The sequence below is a fragment of the Lissotriton vulgaris genome, chromosome 2_1, assembly GCF_964263255.1.
Source record: "Lissotriton vulgaris chromosome 2_1, aLisVul1.2, whole genome shotgun sequence".
In the NCBI taxonomy this organism is placed as follows: Eukaryota; Metazoa; Chordata; class Amphibia; order Caudata; family Salamandridae; genus Lissotriton; species Lissotriton vulgaris.
The window spans coordinates 2,026,695,648-2,026,713,166 of record NC_141687.1 but is presented as its reverse complement, the minus strand read 5'-3'; the positions used below and the strand labels follow the sequence as shown (position 1 = coordinate 2,026,713,166).

Here is a 17,519-nt window from a genome sequence, read left to right as displayed (position 1 = left end):
GAAAAAAAGAACCCACTGTTCTTGACAAATAGTTTGATACATAACGACAGCCCGTGACTTGAGGCTAAGCCATACTTCTCATTGACTTCATGCTTGAAGCGTTTGAAATAAAGCAGCATTTGTAGCTTTCTAGAAGCATGCATTCATTGCTGTAAATTAGTATGGCATCTGATGTGGCTATCGAGCATGCCTTTAGTAAAACCTCTTTTTCGAAGGTGCAGTTTATGGTCAATAAGTTCCCTGCAGCTTGTTAAATTAAATGCAAGTCTTAGACATGCTGTCTTCGAAGCTCATTATTTTTAGGTAACAGCATTAGGTAGGGGAGAGAGCAAGCACATCAAAGGAAGGACACATATTGGTCTTTCCCATGAATAGTATAGTCTGCTTTTGGACTTAAACGTCATCCTAGGAATGTTCAAGAAAGACGCAGCATGCCATTCTGGGCAACAGGTGGAAATTCTCTGATAAAAATATATGAGGGCTCTATTGAAAACAAGAGAGTCTACTTAAAAGAGTGCAATCATAAACAGTGAGCTAATGAAGAGTACATTTCGGGTGGGTTACATGATTTGGCTTGCTTTGCCCTGGCACCAATTAAAGGCATTTTGGTCCAACTAAAGTTGATGGTCTTGAGAGACAGAACACCACCAACTACCTCCAGCTACCAACATTTTATAGGAATAGGATAAGAGGCAGAATAGAATTGGAAACATTTATTTGATGTAAGCAGCTGTTGATGATACAGCCAACCTGTTGTATGTTGAAGGTGAGATGTCATTCATAGTTAAAAACTGTAATATCTTAACCTGTCTAGAGACAGAGCTACTGTTTAAGGCTGATAGTCAGACCATTAGTCCTAAGAGTGATACATTCAGTCTTTGTGCTATTATTATCTGATACTTGTCTTTTTGCAGCCGTCTGTAGATCAGATACAGACTATGTGTTTTGGCAGATTTTAATATAGATCCTAATCTAAGTTCTCTCTCTCGCTTCTTAACACCCACCAGTTATTCCCTTGTTAAGTCATATGCAGTACTACACGTACATTAGAACGGAACCGCAAACTTTGGTGATGCACAGTCATGCAGTGGGGCTGATGCATGAATGAGAGGAATGGATGCACTAGTGAGAACACGCTTATGCTGGATCTGCTCTCAGCATTGTAATAGACATGTTTCATTTTGAGATGCTCATCCTTGACTTGGCTTTCAGTTAGGAAGTAGTGAGCATCTAATGTAAGGGAAACAGAGTCAGCATGATAAGAATTCTTTCTGAATTGTTTACTTTATGAGCTTCTTAACATGAAATGCTCTTCAGAGGTGGAGAGTAAGTAATGTTTTTCTTCTGCCTAATCAACATAAAATAATGTTCAAATATTCTTTTCTTCCAATTGTTTATTTTCCGCAGTGACTTTGGACAGTTGGCTGTTGAGCTTCTTGAACACTCATTTAGGCAAGATGAAACTATGGCCATGAAACTACTTATGTATGAACTAAAAAATTGGAGTAACTCCACCTGCCTTAAACTTGCAGTTTCATCAAGATTGAGGCCATTTGTAGCTCACACTTGTACTCAAATGTTGCTTTCAGACATGTGGATGGGACGGCTGAACATGAGGAAGAATTCGTGGTATAAGGTATGGATAAGGATATATAATGTGTATATGGATTTTTACCAATCACTTTGTAAATAAAATACTTGTAAACATGTTAATTATTCTACGCAATGAACATGAACCGTAGACATGTTATTCAAGCATGTAGTGGGTAAATTTGTTTTTAAGGTGTGAAAATATATACATTTCTGATGGATACTTCTAACTGCAGATTCCTCACCTTGTAAATGTTCATCAGTCACCAGACTGACTCTCAAACTCAAAGCAGTAGGTGGGGTTGTGCAGCTTCACATTGACGTTGTTTCACTGTAGAAGTGATGAATGCAGCCACGTTTATGTGCCAGACATGCACGCTGGCATCCATACCTTTAAGCTTTGTGGGGACAGTCGTACATTGGTGACAGATCCCCTTTAGATATGCCTCTGGTGCTTAGGGTTGGAATATTACTACAAGACCTGTGACTACTACATCCACATGAATCCGAACTAGTGCAAGGTTCCGCATTGATGTTGACTTCAACCCTGTTTCTAGTCTCTTCGACATAAATACTGTCGAGGAAGTATACTCCATAGTAGTCTCCAACTCTGAGCTGAGCTTGTTTCGCCTTCTGCAAAGGCTGCAGTCTGGACCAGTGTGCCCATTACCCTTACTGTGTGGCTACTGAACCAGAACTATGATGAGGACAAATTTGTCCCACAATAATGATGAGGATAATTGGAATAATGAATTACAAGATTCCAGCAGTTTGTATAACTTTCCAGGCATCTCACTTGTCTCTCCCTATTGTCTTGCCACAAAGGAGAAGTACATATTTTGCATTTGTGATCAGATGGGTTGGGGACATCCTTGACATGCAGCTCCCCACTATGGAAGCTAATAATAATGTCCACACAGAGGTCCTTCAGCCTGGCCTGGCTCCTACCGCATCTGTCTTATCCTTTAATGAGGTCCTTATGGACACACTTTTGGGCATATGAGAAAGCCATCTTCTAGCCCCCCCTATCATTAGGCAGGTTACTCGTTGCCACTGACCAGCTCCAGGAGAAACTTTATTTCTCACACAGCGGCAACTCCAGTGAGCTTGGTAAATCAGCATACATCAGTACAGTTACCCCTAACACTTTTCCTACGATCCCACCTGACACTAATCAGAATTGATGGAACCTTTTGCAAAGTGCATGTTTAATCCTGCCAGCCTTGCCCTACGCTCAGTGATTGCCAGATACTGCCTTAGCCGTTGCACCAATGCTTTATGGGACATGGTCGGTCAGATCTTACCGGCAGTCTCAGGCGACCTACTGGCATCTTTAGCCCAAACTATTCAGGATGTATGGAATGCTGCAAAATGTTATACTGTCTGGCCTGCACAGGACAGATTGGGTTAGGCAGTTGGCACAAGTGTGGAGTCATGCTTTTGCTCTGCTGATATCATGCTGCATGAGGTCCACTGGCTTCTTTGGGAGTGTGCAAGTATCCTTAATACTTAGATAGATCATTTATTGCACAATCAATTAACACCATTGTAAACAAACCAAATTAAAGTCAATAGAAAGTGCATCATATTCTCAAGGTGCATAATTTCTCACTGATGCACAATATATGGATTAAAGATTCCACTTCTGCCCCGCATGCTCGGCACTGAATGTCTGTAGCCTCTTTGTACCCTTGTCCATACTTGTAGGCCAATAGTGGAATCGAGTCGAACCGTAATCTCATTAATTGGTGCTTCATTATTGGTTTTAAGGGGGAGGACAGGTAATGGGGCAGGCCCCCGCTGTTGTGAAGTTTTGATGCCCAGCTTCCACGACTTCGATTTTTCAGGGTTAGTGCATCACTGTCAGCCGACATTATCTTTGCTTGTTTTGTTAAGACTTTTGCAGTTGCAGAAGTGGGTATGGATGCTGACCATATTTCATGAGCTTCCAGCACCTCAATGCAGTGTGTTAGAAATTCACACCAAGTTTACCCTCGGCTGCTTATCATTGACCAGATGAGTTTCTTTAGCGTGTTGTCCCGAGCTTGTTTGCCTGTGAGGCAGTAAGCTATGAACCTGGCTTATAGGATCCACTTTTGTGATGACATTGAATTCCGTACGGATTTGCGCATGGGAGGTGGAAGTCGGTAGAAAAAAACACTCTGCGTAAACAAGCTGACTGAGCTCTGTCCAGCCACATTATAATTTTATCTTTGAAGGCTATTGCGCCATGGGCCACTGACAGTAGAAATTTTTCCCCAGATTTTGCCTCATTGCACGGATTAAGGGAGTAAGATCTGGTGAGCTCATGGCTTTCCTTGCTCTACAAAAGCGATTGAGCCGTTCCTTGCATTGCAGTGATGTGAGTGGACTGCCTTCCTTTGTAATCGAGCCACACTCCCAGGTACTTGTATGCAGTCACTATCTCAATAGGTTTACCTTCAGCTTGCCATGAGCTGCTCCTCTTTATTTGTCTGGAAATGACCATTGCCGCAGTTTTTGCTGTGTTTATTTTTAGATTGTTTTCTGCAGTATAAGGACAATGCTGTTAGTAGCTGCTGTAGCCCATTCGGAGTTTGGTAGAGCAATATTGGGTTGTTCGCGTATTCAAGTGATTGGATTTTAGTTCCAGCAAATTTCGGAGAAAACTCGGGTTTCAGCCAAACAATCCCGTAAATCTGCCAGGTACAGGTTAAAAAGCATTGGGGCCAATATACATCCTTGCTATAAACCTCTGTCGGTTTGTATTTTTTTGGTGGTAGACCACCCTTAAGTGACTCTAACGGATATGCTATTTGATGCCGTTTACCTCTTTTGTGTGAAGGCAGAGTCAGTCCTAGATCCATTCAAAGAGTTGCGTCGAAGCTCACTCCTTGGATCTGTCTTACCTGCTAGGTAACTTCATCAACAGTTGTGACCATTTCGGAGTGAATAGAACCTTCTAACACTGTCAATGTCAGACCCTCCCTCTGGCACATCAATCTTCTTAGTCTTTTTGGGCATTGGGTTGTGACTTCAAGAGCCAGTTCCTAGGCCATCAGGGACAACGGACTGCTCCGTCCCTGAGCCCTTCAGCACCCTCATCTTCAAAACCACTTTAGTGTATCCTTAAGGCACACTGTCAAACTGTAGGGAACAGTATCACTCCCTCTATCTACGAGTCCAAATGCACCTGCAGAAGACTCGAAGAGAGATGGAGGAACAAAAAAAAAAACGGAAACCCAAACTACCTTCAAATCCGCCATCAACACACACCACTTCCTCCTCAAAACCTCAAAGAAAGTGGCCCTCCAAGCCAGAATCCGCATCAGCATCAACGTACACAACAGCAAAGAACTCTTTGCCACCGTCAAGGCCCAACAGCGAGACCACAGACGTCCCTCCCTCCCAAGACCTCTGCAACAAACTCAGCACCTTCTTCCACCACAAGATTACAGATCTACTACAGCTTCGACACCCCAAACCCTGCCACTGTGCCCGCCATCACCCCACGCAATCATGCTGCACCCCAACAGACCGTGCTCTGCTGTACCCGGCTCACAAGTGATTACACTCAAGACCACGAAGAGCATCTACTCGGGAGCCCTAGTCGGATCCTAGCCCTTACAACATCTTCCACAGAGCAGCTGCCACCATCGCCCCCATCTGCCCAACATCTTCAACTGCTCCATCAAAACCACCACCTTCCTCGACAACTGGAATCACGCAGAGATCAACTCCCGTCTGATGAGGCTATAACTTCAGACCTATCTTCCCCCTCCCCTTCCCAGCCAAGGTCATCGAGAAGGACATCAAAGCCCAACCCTCCACGTTCATAGAAGTGAGCCATGGCCAGGACACCTCTAATCTGGCTTCCAAAGCAACAACAGCACAGAGACCCCACTCCTTGTCGCCACCCACTACATCTACTCCCTCCTAGGCCGGAGTGTGACCGCAGCCCTCATCCTACCTGACCTATCAGCTGCCTTTGTCACCGTCTCCCACCGCACCCTAATCACGAAAATCCATGACGCCGGCATCCGTGACAAGGCACTCGACTGGATCCACTCCTTCCTCTCCTGCTGGACTCAGCGATTCCGACTAACCCCGTTCCTCTCAGAGCCTTCAGAGATTAGCTGCGGGTGCCCCAGGGCTCCTCCCTGAGCCCCACGCTCTTCAGTGTCCACATGGCCCCCCTCTCAACCGTCATCCGAAGCCACGGACTCAACATAGTCTCTTATGCTGACAACACCCAGCCGACCCTTTCCCTCACCAACAAACCTACAACCCCCAGAACCAACTTCCATAGCTGAATAAAGGCCATTGCCACCTGGATGAAAGACAGTTGCCTCAAACTCCACTCGAACAAGACAGAAGTGCTCATCCTGGGACCCTCCCCTTCAGCCTGGGACCACTCTGCAGCTCTGGGACCCCCTACCACACCGACGGATCCTGCTTGCAACCTCTGCATCATACTGGCCTCATCGCTCACAATGAACTGCCAAATCGACAGTTTCCTCAGCTTGCTACCACACACTCCGCCTACTTCGAAAGACTTTCAGATGAATCTCCACAGAATCCAGAAAGACGGTTACCCACGCACTTATCACCAGCAGACTGACTTCGGCAACGCACTCTATGCCGTCGTCAACCAGAAACAGCATAAGAAACTACAGAACATCCAAAACGCCGCTGCCAGACCAGTCCTCGACATCCCCCACTGCAGCCACATCATGCAACACCTCCAACAAATTTACTGGCCTCCAGTCAACAAGAGAATCACCTTCAAGCTCCTCACAAATGCCTACAAAGCTCTCCATGACGAAAGACCAGCATACCTGAACCACTACCTCGCATTCCAGGTATCCGAAAGATAATTCCGTTCCGCCCAACTTGCCCTAGCCTCCATCCCCAGGATCCACAAGACCAGAACCGGTGGTGGTTTATTCTCCTACCTCACTGCTAAGACCTGGAACACCCTACCCTTCCACCTCAGGCAATCCATGTCGCTGCCACAATTCAAGAAGGACCTCAAGACCTGACTCTTTGAATGATCCTACACCCAAAGAGACCAGCAACCCCCCCACCCTCCAGCGCCTTGAGACCCACACAGGTGAGTAGCCACACTTCACAAGACACAGATTGATTGATTGATTGATTCAGTAACCAATATTTCCAACAGTATGGCAAAATCTTACTTCTGAAGGATGAGTTCTTTAAATTATCCATTGGGGCTACTCCCTCCCGTTACATTCTACCCTGCTGTACCTTCCATCTAAATCAAAATGCCGGACAGGGGAGCACATGCCATTTTGGCCAAAGAGGCCATAAAGAAAGTTACTGCCTCGGAGCACATGTGTTATTGGTCGTTTTTGGTGGACCAGGAGCATTTTCAGTTACAGTGCATTCCTTTGGCCTCACCATTGCCACTCTGGTGCTCATGAAAGTGAAATTGGTGATTGCAGCACACCTTCAAAGGTCAGGTGTTGTGCTCTTCCCCTACCTCGGCTACCAGCTGTTGAATGCAGGCTCCCCCTAGGACGTTGTAGACTACCTCTAGACAATGGTGAACCTATTAACACCTTTAAGGTTCATTATCAATGCCTCTTAGTTACATCTGACTCCTTCACCATAACGTTCTGGATATAGTACTATTTGAAGCCTATTTGAAGCCTATATAGTACTATTTGAGCAGGGCATTCAAGCGTTGCTACCAATGCTTCAGCATCTCTCCTGGAATTCAGTGAGGGTGACTCTGAGGATACTGGGACCTGTGACGGCTCCCCTGCTATGGCGGAGGAGCGTCGCCCCACTGCTTTTAAGCAGTGCAAAATAAAGGAAACATAAAATGATAATAACTTTGAGTTATTATCGTTTTATGTTTCCATCAGTACTGGCTTTGCGGGGCGGCAGTTGGTCGAGGCTGCTCTGCTGTCTGGGCAGGGGAAGAGTGGTTTGCCCACTCCTAAGTGCACATGACTGTTTGGCCGCCCTCCTCGGGCCACCCAAAACAGTCATGGACACTTTACTTGTTTTCAATGCAGCCTGCATTACAGCCTGAATGGAGAACATGCCCAGGCCCCCAATCCCTGGCTGAGTGTCGAGCCAGGACCCTCAGACCAATCACAACGCTGCATTGCAGCATTGTGATTGCTCAGTGGAGCCTGGATGCTTACAGTCACAATGCTATATTGGAGCGTTGTGATTGGTCAGGAGAGCCTGGCTGTGCTTCCTGTTCCTCGAGTCCAATGAGGAGAGCAGGAGCAGAGACGCAGGACGCTGCAGCAAAGGTAAGTGTTTATTTTAAAAAAAGATTTTACACCCCCTCCTTTTGCCCCACGAGCCATGCCGGCTACCACTGACTGGGACGGTTGGCTTCCTGCATCCTGTTGATCGACCATGCCAGGTGCTATGTGCAGCCTCTGCAGTGGAACCTGAAGTCTCAGTAGGCAAAACTTCTCAGATTCCAGCCAGGTTTCCTATTAGACTGCAAAAGATCTGTTGGGGTAGCTGCTCGACGTTGATTCAGCCAGAGGTAGACCCCTCTCCATAACCCACTCGACTCTGATGGTTGTGATCGATGCATCACTGCTGGTGAGTCCATCTTGGAAGGTGGCAATCAGAGGACTGTCTACATCAGTATGTTGGAGTTGAGGGCATTCTGCTTGGCACTGAAGGCCTTCCTGTGAACCATCAGATAGGCAGGCATAGATTCTCACAGACAACGCCACTGCCATGTGGACAACTAACAAGGGAAGTGTCCGAGATAGAGGCAATAATTCCCCATCATCCACATCCTGCAGCCTGAGCGCTCCCCACTAACCACCCAACGGGACGGCCAGACACAGCTGAGCATCTGGGGGCCTAATACGTGCTTGTATGCCTAACCCTCCACACACACATATGGCAGAAACCTAAATGTGGCAGTGGCATAATTGAGGCCGGGAACACCATGAGCTACAACATGGAAAGTGAGCTGTGACCTGTGTTTGCAGCAGTGACTTTCCACAGTGATGGGTCTCCTCTGGGGAGCCTATGCCAACATTGTAATCGGAAACGGTTGCTGAGACGAGAGGGATAGAGGTCACACCATTTTGAGGATATGCACGCTGCACCCGCCCCTTCACCAAGACTCCAGAGATCCATACCTGCTGGTCTGAGCAACCTGGGGGCCAAAGCTCGGAGGACAGCGGGGAAGAGTGGCAGTAGCAGTCTCTCAACTGCGCAGACACAACTACAGTCTCAACCTATCCCCCTGGAGCAACACCTGATGCTGATCACCGGCCTGATTGAGGCCTGCACAAAACAGGAGCCATTGTGCGGCTGTGACAAGCAGTGAGTGGGGACACGATTCGTGGGGCTTGCCCAGAGGGGTAACATGAGTGAAATTAGGCCCATTTACACCCACACCCTGGAATATCAGTGAGCAGAACCAGTTGATGGGGCGGGTGCCCTTGTTGGTGCCAGGAGAACAAGGAGGGAGGCACAGCACTTTCTCTGAGAACAACATTTAGCATTTACTGGTAATGTGGTAAGGCCCACAGAAAGTTTAACAGCAGCCTCCCCAATAGCAAAGTCCTGAGCACACCACCTGTTACATGGCCACGTGCTATAGAGCCTGCCACTTTGAGATTGCTGGGGACCCGCCGTGGAAACCGAGAAAACTAACAGGAGGTGATGGAGGGTAGCCACTGAATGCATAAGTTTGCCTTCTCCCTAACTAACCTATATCCTCTTGTAGGGCAGAAAGATTGGATTGCACCCAAGTTTTGCTGATAATTGCTACAGTGATTCCCACTAAACAGAAGTGTCTAATAAATTGTGTTGGCAGCGTGCTTCCGCCCCTGACCCTGCATCCAAGCCGACAATGAGACTAAAAAGCCACAAATCAGGGTTTTCTTCAGGACGCCAGGTAAAAGCTGAAGACAAAGAAACATCTGCACCTGCCACAGTGGTGGAATACACTTTGCAGGAAATATAGCCAGAATTTATGCTCTCCTATGGGTGGTACAAGACCTACAATCCACCCTAGAACCCAGGTTGGACATACTGGACGTGGGAATGCTTCACATGATCAAGAAATTAAGATTTTTTTGACTCTGAATCCTCCATGGCATCACTCCAGCAAATAATAACAGATACAAGTTGCACAATCCACGAGATGCAGCCATAGCTGTGGCTTAACTCTGTTTCCATGCGTTCTCCTCGGAGGGCTCCTGGAATAGCCCTCATCTCCCTGGTCCGTGTTTTGATCTCAACGGCCTCTGCCTAATTCCAGAGTCTGGTGTCTCTTCCTGTAGCGCTGAGACCTTTAGTTCCGTTCCCTCAGTCAGCCGGGGGCTTTCTCCACTCCATGTAACTTTTACTGCCAGTTTTTAGCTCTCATTCACTTGTTTTCTTTAGTACACCTTTTTTATTTTATTAGCCCAATATGTATCATTTATGCTATTGTCTTCTCAATAGCCTAGTATCTGTCCCTGTTTTGCTTGCGCTGCTGCACTCGGATCACCCTTCCTGCTGTTTTTTCCCACCGTTGCTCCCTGCTTCCAGCCTCCCACCTCCCCAACAGCCGGCTCCCTCCCAGGATTACTTATGCGGGCTGCTTCATGATCGCAATCCTGGCACACCTAAGGCAAGTCCTTCTGCACCCAGCCGCTCCTGGACTGCACCCAGTGAGAGGAACCCTGGCTTCCCAGCCATCCGTTGCTACATCTTGGCCGCCAGTGGCAGCAACAACAACTGCTGCATCGTCTTCTTCAGGCACACGGAAGGACCCTTCTCTTGCCACCACTGCCAGTTTATTTGCAACACCAACACACTCGCAGCAGCTACACAGCCAGCGGCTAACCTGTCGGAACTGTTAAACTGCATGCTGCTCAATGCTAGATCTCTCTGCAAGCACTCCACTGAAATCTGGGATACCATTACCACCTCCTACTTGATGTTCATCGCCGAGACATGGCTTACGCCTTCCTCAACCCCCGACATCACGACCGCAACACCCCACATCTATAAGATGATAGACCAGAACCGCGCCAACAAACACAAAGGAGGAATCACCATATTCTACAAGGAAACCCTCCACTGCAACATCATCAATGGCAACATCACATCAATCATGGAACACCTCAATTACCAGATCCGGATCGACACACACACAACCTTCAGAGGAACCCTCGCCTATAGACCCCTGGGCGCCCGCCCTGGCTTCTGCAACGCCATCACTGAAATAATCACCCCCTACCAATCGACTCTAGGAACTACATCTTCCTCTATGACCCCAACTTACTCTTTGACCCCAACTTCCATCTCGATGACCCCAACCGTTCAACCTCCTGGAAAACATAAGCAACATAGGACTCGCACGACTGGTCAGCAGCCCCACACACTGTGCAGGACACATCCTGGTCCCCATCTTTACAGCCTGCGACAAAATCAATTTCAGCCACCACAAACTCACCTGATTGACCACAGCATCATCCTCTTCACCATCGCGACTCACCACAACACATCACCACTCCCTCCATCCCCACACACCGCCCCCAGAACAAAATCAGAGTCCCAATGGACTGCTGCCTTCAACACCAACAGATCTCACACCACCAGAGACCTTCAGACAGCCGTCCAAAACTTCTCCACCTGGATCACTAACTGCGCAGACACTGTGGTCCCCAGGAGAACAACCAGCACCAGAAGATCCAATCAACTTGCAAACTGGTTCACACCGAACTCCGAGCCTTCAAACTTGAGTGCAAATGACTGGAGAGACTGTGGCACTCCAGGAAAAAACGGTAAGACCATAGCTCCTTCAGAACAGCAAATGGCACCACCTCAAAGAAGCCCAAAAGGATTCCCTGACATCCCGCAATGAGGCAAGCACCAATCAAACGAAAGAACTCTTAAATATAGTTATACATTTCTCATGCCCTTCAGCCACTGAGACTTTAATCTGCCCTTCCCAAGCCCCCCATGACTCCCTGGTGGACCATTTCTACAAGAAGATAGCAGACCTCTGCAGCAACTTCGACCAGCTGCCATCAGACCTCATCCACCCCCAACTATTACTGGCGACGCCCACAGCCACCTCATTAAATGGACCCCTATCACCACGGCCATCACCACAGATATCATGTTCTCTGTTCACCCCTGGGTTAAACAGACCCCTGCCCCCAACACCTTTTCAACATAGAACAGAAGGAAACCAACAGTGCACTCACCACCATCCTCAACCTGTGCTACTTTCCCCAATGCCAGGAAACACACAGAGGTGAAACTCCTCCTGAAGAGGCCCTCTGCCGACCACATCGAGTTCAAGAACTACCATCCAATCTTGCTGCTCACCTTCCCTGCAAAGGTCCTGGAGAAAACTGTCAACTGCCTGCTGGAAGCATCTACTATACACCTCCCCATCCGGCTTCTGCTCAGACCACAGCACCAAGATCTCCCTAATAACCGCAAACCACAACATCAGACCCATCCCGACCGAGGCAAGCCTGCAGCCCTGATCCTTCACCTCGACCTCTCGACACCTTCGCCTTCGACCCGGTATCCCACAACACCCTCATCACCAGACCCCACCACATTAGCATCAGAAGAAATACCCTCAAGTAAATCTCCTCTTTCCTCATAGGAGGCACGCAAATGATCCACCTCCCTCTTTTCACCTCTGTACCCAAAATATCATCTGTGGAGTCCCCCAGGGATTGTCCCTCAGCCCCCCTCTCTTTGTGTTTCTCCATGACTCAACTGGCTAGCATCGTCCGTGCCCACGGAATCAACATCATCTCATACGCGGATGACACCCAACTCATCCTCTCCGTCTAGGAAGACACCGCCACAACCAAACGTAACTTCCAAAACACCACAACCAACGTGGCTGAATGGATGAAATCCAACTTCCTGAAACTGAACACAGACAAAACCAAAGTTCTCTTCTTCGCCAAATGCTGCTCCCAAGTGTGGCCCTCTGCACGCAGACCCTACCGACCCCAGCAACCATGCACGGAACCTCAGCGTCCTCCTGGACAGCGACCTCTCCATGAGACACCAGGTCAACACAGTCACCTCCTCATGCTTGCATTGACCGTATGTTTCGTAAGATTTTCAGGCTGATCCCCATCAACACCAGGGAAACTAACCCAAGCCTTGATCACCAGTTGGCTAGGTTATGGAATTGCACTCTACTCTGGATCCTCCACATGGCTCCTCAAGCAACTACAGACCATCCAGAACACCACAGTCAGACACTTCTTTGACCTCCCCATAGTTGCCAAGGTGTCAGAATGCTGTGTGTGACATTTCCATAATTTCAGAGTAATTATGAGTGACATTTCAACAACTATGAGTGACACTTTCTTGGGATCAAAATAAAGCAATGAAGACGAGGGGAAACATATAAATATCAGTAATGACACCCATTTGAGCAATGGGAAACTCTAGGAAGATTTTAAAAGTACTGCACAGCACAATAAACTGAAGGAAGGGCACTAACCAAGACAGACTGCGTGACTGCAGTTCTTAACAGAGGAGGGCAGGCACTGCTGTTCAGAAGATGATCTTATTGATCTGATCATTCATGACTTGTGCGCTAGCCTTAAAAGCAAATTGTTTAGCATAGCTAGTGCAACTAGGAGATTATACCAGCACTCAGTGACGGGCGTAATCGATTGATAATGCGATAAGGTGAAAAAGAATGTTGGAAAGCACTAGCGCAAAACCTGGTGGTGTTTCGCTCTAAACACGTGGTAGTGCTAAGAAATACAATTTGCACAGCGAGTCTTTTCTTAGTTTTAAAGACAAACTTCAGCAGTCATGTCGCTATTTTATCGGATCACTAATGAAGAAACTGGTGTGATCTTGTTTACACTGTGGCTCCGCTCCTCGCGCCACAGTGAAATGTTATGGTGCGAAGATTCTAAGGAGCGAGGCGCACACTGACTTGACAGTTGCTGGCTGAAGGCGGCGGGTGCTCTGTATTATATTAAAGCTGTTGAACTCATACCTTGTCTCCGCCTCATGTTGTAATTACAACAGAAACCACGCCACCAACAATGGTATTATACATGGTCAATGACACAGAAACCACATCACTACACTTTGAATCGGAAACTATAGGTATTTGTATCTCTGTGGGACAAATGCATAGCACCAACATGGCGGCCTTGTGCCCCTTCACTGATTCCATGTGTAAAATACACTCCCATTCAAACCTGGCCCTGGACCACTGTGCGTATTGTCAGCCAATAAAATGCGGAGCCATCTGATTTTCAGCAGTTCATAATCAGGTAAATGGAGTGGGGATTGGCCATTATATTATTCTTTCCTTGCTTTAACGGTGCACTCCGACTTTAAAAGTAGCATACGTCTATAATGACACATGAAGCTGGTATTGATATTTAGAAAACAAATGGCTGACACGTGGTGCAGCACTAATCACAAATGAAAGAATAAATGCTAAAGTAGATTTTTTTTATCACTCGCGTTTCCTAATGGCGATGCGAGTCGTCCCAGATGTCCAATGAGTCCAGAATGGGACCGTCCGGTCAGTGACAGACTGTCCTGGCGGCCGCTGCATCGCTGGTGATTGACTCCTTCTCTCAGCTGAGACACTATGCATCTGCGTGACAAAGCATTTCAGTGCGGTAATGCGGATTACCACACTGAAATGTGTTAGTCTCGCGCCTGATGCGTGATACTTGTCCGGACTGCCTCCCACACAGCACCAGCATCTCCCCCCATCTTAGAAACCTCAACTGGCTCCCCATTCAGAAGAGATGCATGTTGAAACTACTCACCCTCTCCCTCCTCAATGTCGGACCCTCCTCCATCATCCACTGCATGACTTTCCACCAACCAGACAACTCTGATCCTCCCTCCCCCTCACACACGTTCGCCGATGTGGAGGACACTTTCACCTACCTTGTTGGCAAATCCTGATACGACCTCCCTCTCCACCTCCGAACTGCCCCCTCCCTCACTGACTCCAGGAAGAGACTCAAGATCCCAGAGCTTGGATACACCTCGTTGTAGCAAGCCACACTTAACAAATAATGATTGATTGATCCCCCACCTCCGACCTTAATGTGGACTTGGAAAACGACATGTCACCAGAAGCTCTTCCGGAAGTGCGAGGAAGGACTGTATGTCACACCCATGACTGTTGACTCCCTTGTGTGAGGACAATAGATGCTGTGGTCCACAAAGCTGAACACGCATTGGCATAGCCAATAAGTCTCTTCTTTGGAACCTTGTAAGTGTTTAGCCAAGCAACAGTTGATGTTGTTGCACCAAGGATATTTTGCTGCACAACTAAATACATATAAGGTCCCAAAAGCGAGACCTATTGGCTAGTCCAATGCTTGTTGTTTTATTTACATTTTGGGCTCATTTTAAACATAAATATGTTTTGTAGTTTCCTAAACTTTTCTGGCAGCTTTACTGAGTGAGTGGGTTCTTGTGTTATATCTGCTGATCCTTCATGCACATTATATGAAGTAGCCTTCTGTCTTAGTCCCACGCTACACAAGGGTACAAGGCTGTGTTCGAGAAACCGTGTTTACCAAAGAAACCGCGCTTGCCTGACCAGGAGCAAGTTTTACAAAGTAGCGGGAGAATTTTCCCAAAGAGTAACCGAGTTTCGAATAAGCGACATACTTGCATATACATTATTAAACAAATCTCTTTGAACTTTTCCTTATTTAAGATGTATTAAGATTATGAAGACATGGCCCGAAGGGAGTAGCTTTTTCCACTTAGAAAACTGGAGTAGAAACCAAGAATAAAAGCAAGCACCGTAGATTATTTTCTATTCAGATTTGATTTTGTTTTTAACTAAAGATGTGGTCCACAGGTCGTCAATGGTGAGACTTTCCAAGAATTACATAATGGTGAATGATAGCGTTATAGGGATACTGTTATTTTCTTTCCCGATTTTGGATGGAGTTATAAGATCCAGCAGCTATTCGTGCAAGGGATGCTGCAAAGAGATTGCCATGCACAGTCTGAGGACCAGAAAAGTTTGTTAGGGCAGACTGATGGAAGGCAACCTGAATGTTAATAGTTTTAGGGCCGACACTTACATATACAAACTGAGACGCTTCAACATTATTTAATGCAGTGTCACAACAATTATTTCAAGGGCTTTCTGACACACAAATTGGGTACAACAGTACTTGGAGGCCCCATGTTAGGAAGGGGTGGATCAGCTGTAACTGTTATGATTAGGCTTTCAGCTAGCACAAGCACATCAGCAGTTGTGCAAGCCTGGCTTAATATTACAGTGGATGTTATAGATAAACGTATGCCCACTTGAGGAAACATTCTATTTAGTGATGAATACCTCAATTATATTAAGATTGCTCATTTCATTCGTGTTTATTATTATGCTGGTTAGCGATCTTTTTTCTGTCTTAGCTTAACAATATAATTCTGACCTTTTTGACAACTGTGTTTTTAGGCGTCTATATATAAATATACCAGCTATGATTCACAAATTGATGGTCAGAGAAAACGAATAAATCAAATTATAAAATAGTACATATTAGAATACGGACTCTAAAACACGCTGCTCCGAATCGAACACATTTCAGGAAAAAGCTGAAGAGTTTGCTCTTCAGTCAAAAGGGAAACTTAGGAAGTACTAGCCAGTCATAATGTGTGGGTAATGCTAACAGATAAACTACTTCCTGTTTGAATTTCGAGCCGAAAATGTGGCCTCGAACCTCAGCATGAAAAGATCCTAGATTGGATTCTAGATCAGTTTTCTGTATTTATAATCTGAGGCAGAGGCCCCAAATCCCCACAGCACCCCACAGTTGGGAAAGCCAACGAACAAGTCCAAAGGCAAATTGTAATTGGGTATTTATAGAGTGCACAGCTACTCCATAGAGTGTCCCGGCGCTAAAAGACCCAAAGAAACAGGCAGAGAGGACACAAGCTGTCTCAGCCACTAATTACTAAACAGCCAGGTCTTCAATTTGCTCCTGAACTCCCCTAAACTGCTCGTCTGTCTGAGAGCCGTAGGGAGATCATTCCAGAGATGAGGGGCTAGCACTTGAAACGAGCGTCCACCTCTCCGTGAATGAAGGAATTTAGGGATGGTCATAAGATACTGCCCCGTGGACCTCAGTTCATGTTTAGGGACATAATGCTGTATCCTTTTCTTAATATAATGAGCTCCAGAGTTATGGAAGGCTGTTGACCATCCTATTTACAACAAAGGCCTTAAAAGCCAGAGTCAGGGCCTTGAACTGCACTCGCTTCCTCATTGGAAGCCATTGGAGGGATTTCAGGTGGGGGGACATGTGTTCCTGGGTTTTGTCATTACAATAGCTGTAGCCGCCGAATTTTGTATCACCTGTGTAGGCGACTCTTGAGATATTCCGGAAGACCCAGATACAGCACATTGGCATAGTCCAACCTAGAAGTAATAAGGGCCTGAATTACCATCTTTCTGAGAGAAACCAGGAGCAGGGGAAGAAACTTTCTCAGCATTTTTAAAAGACCAAAACACGTTCCCGCCACAGTTTGAATTTGGGTATTCAAAGACATGTCGGCATCAATCTTTACCCCTAGGTACTTCACGGTGGTAACAGAACACTTAGGGGGGACATGTCTTGCGGCCACCACATGCCCCACTCAATGCTCAAGTCAGAGCCGAAAAAGATAATTTCCAATTTTTCTGAATTACACTTCATTTGGCTCCTCTGTAGCCAGCTAAAAACCTCTGTTAGACAGCTATTTATCTCATTTCCTCTGCACACGCAATTCTTTTCACAAGTAAATAGAATTTGCGTGTCTGCATAAGAAACTATTTTAGCTCCATGTTGTTCAGCCAAAAGCGCAAGCGGGGTCATATACATATTAAACAACACTGGGCTCAACACTGAGCCCTGGGGAACACCCACCTTCATGGAATTCATTTGGGCTGAATAAGGGGGTGACCATACTGT

General features: G+C 46.7%; 1 protein-coding gene across 1 annotated transcript in view; it reads left to right on the top strand.

Annotated features, from left to right (window-relative positions):
• The window catches only part of LOC147733678 (transient receptor potential cation channel subfamily M member 7-like), a 1,990,815-nt gene that overhangs the window by 895,184 nt on the left and 1,078,112 nt on the right, over positions 1–17,519 (top strand). The window contains exon 17 of the mRNA XM_086958252.1: positions 1,408–1,636. Coding sequence (XP_086814378.1) covers positions 1,408–1,636 — 229 coding nt within the window. The remainder of the gene's footprint in view (positions 1–1,407; positions 1,637–17,519) is intronic.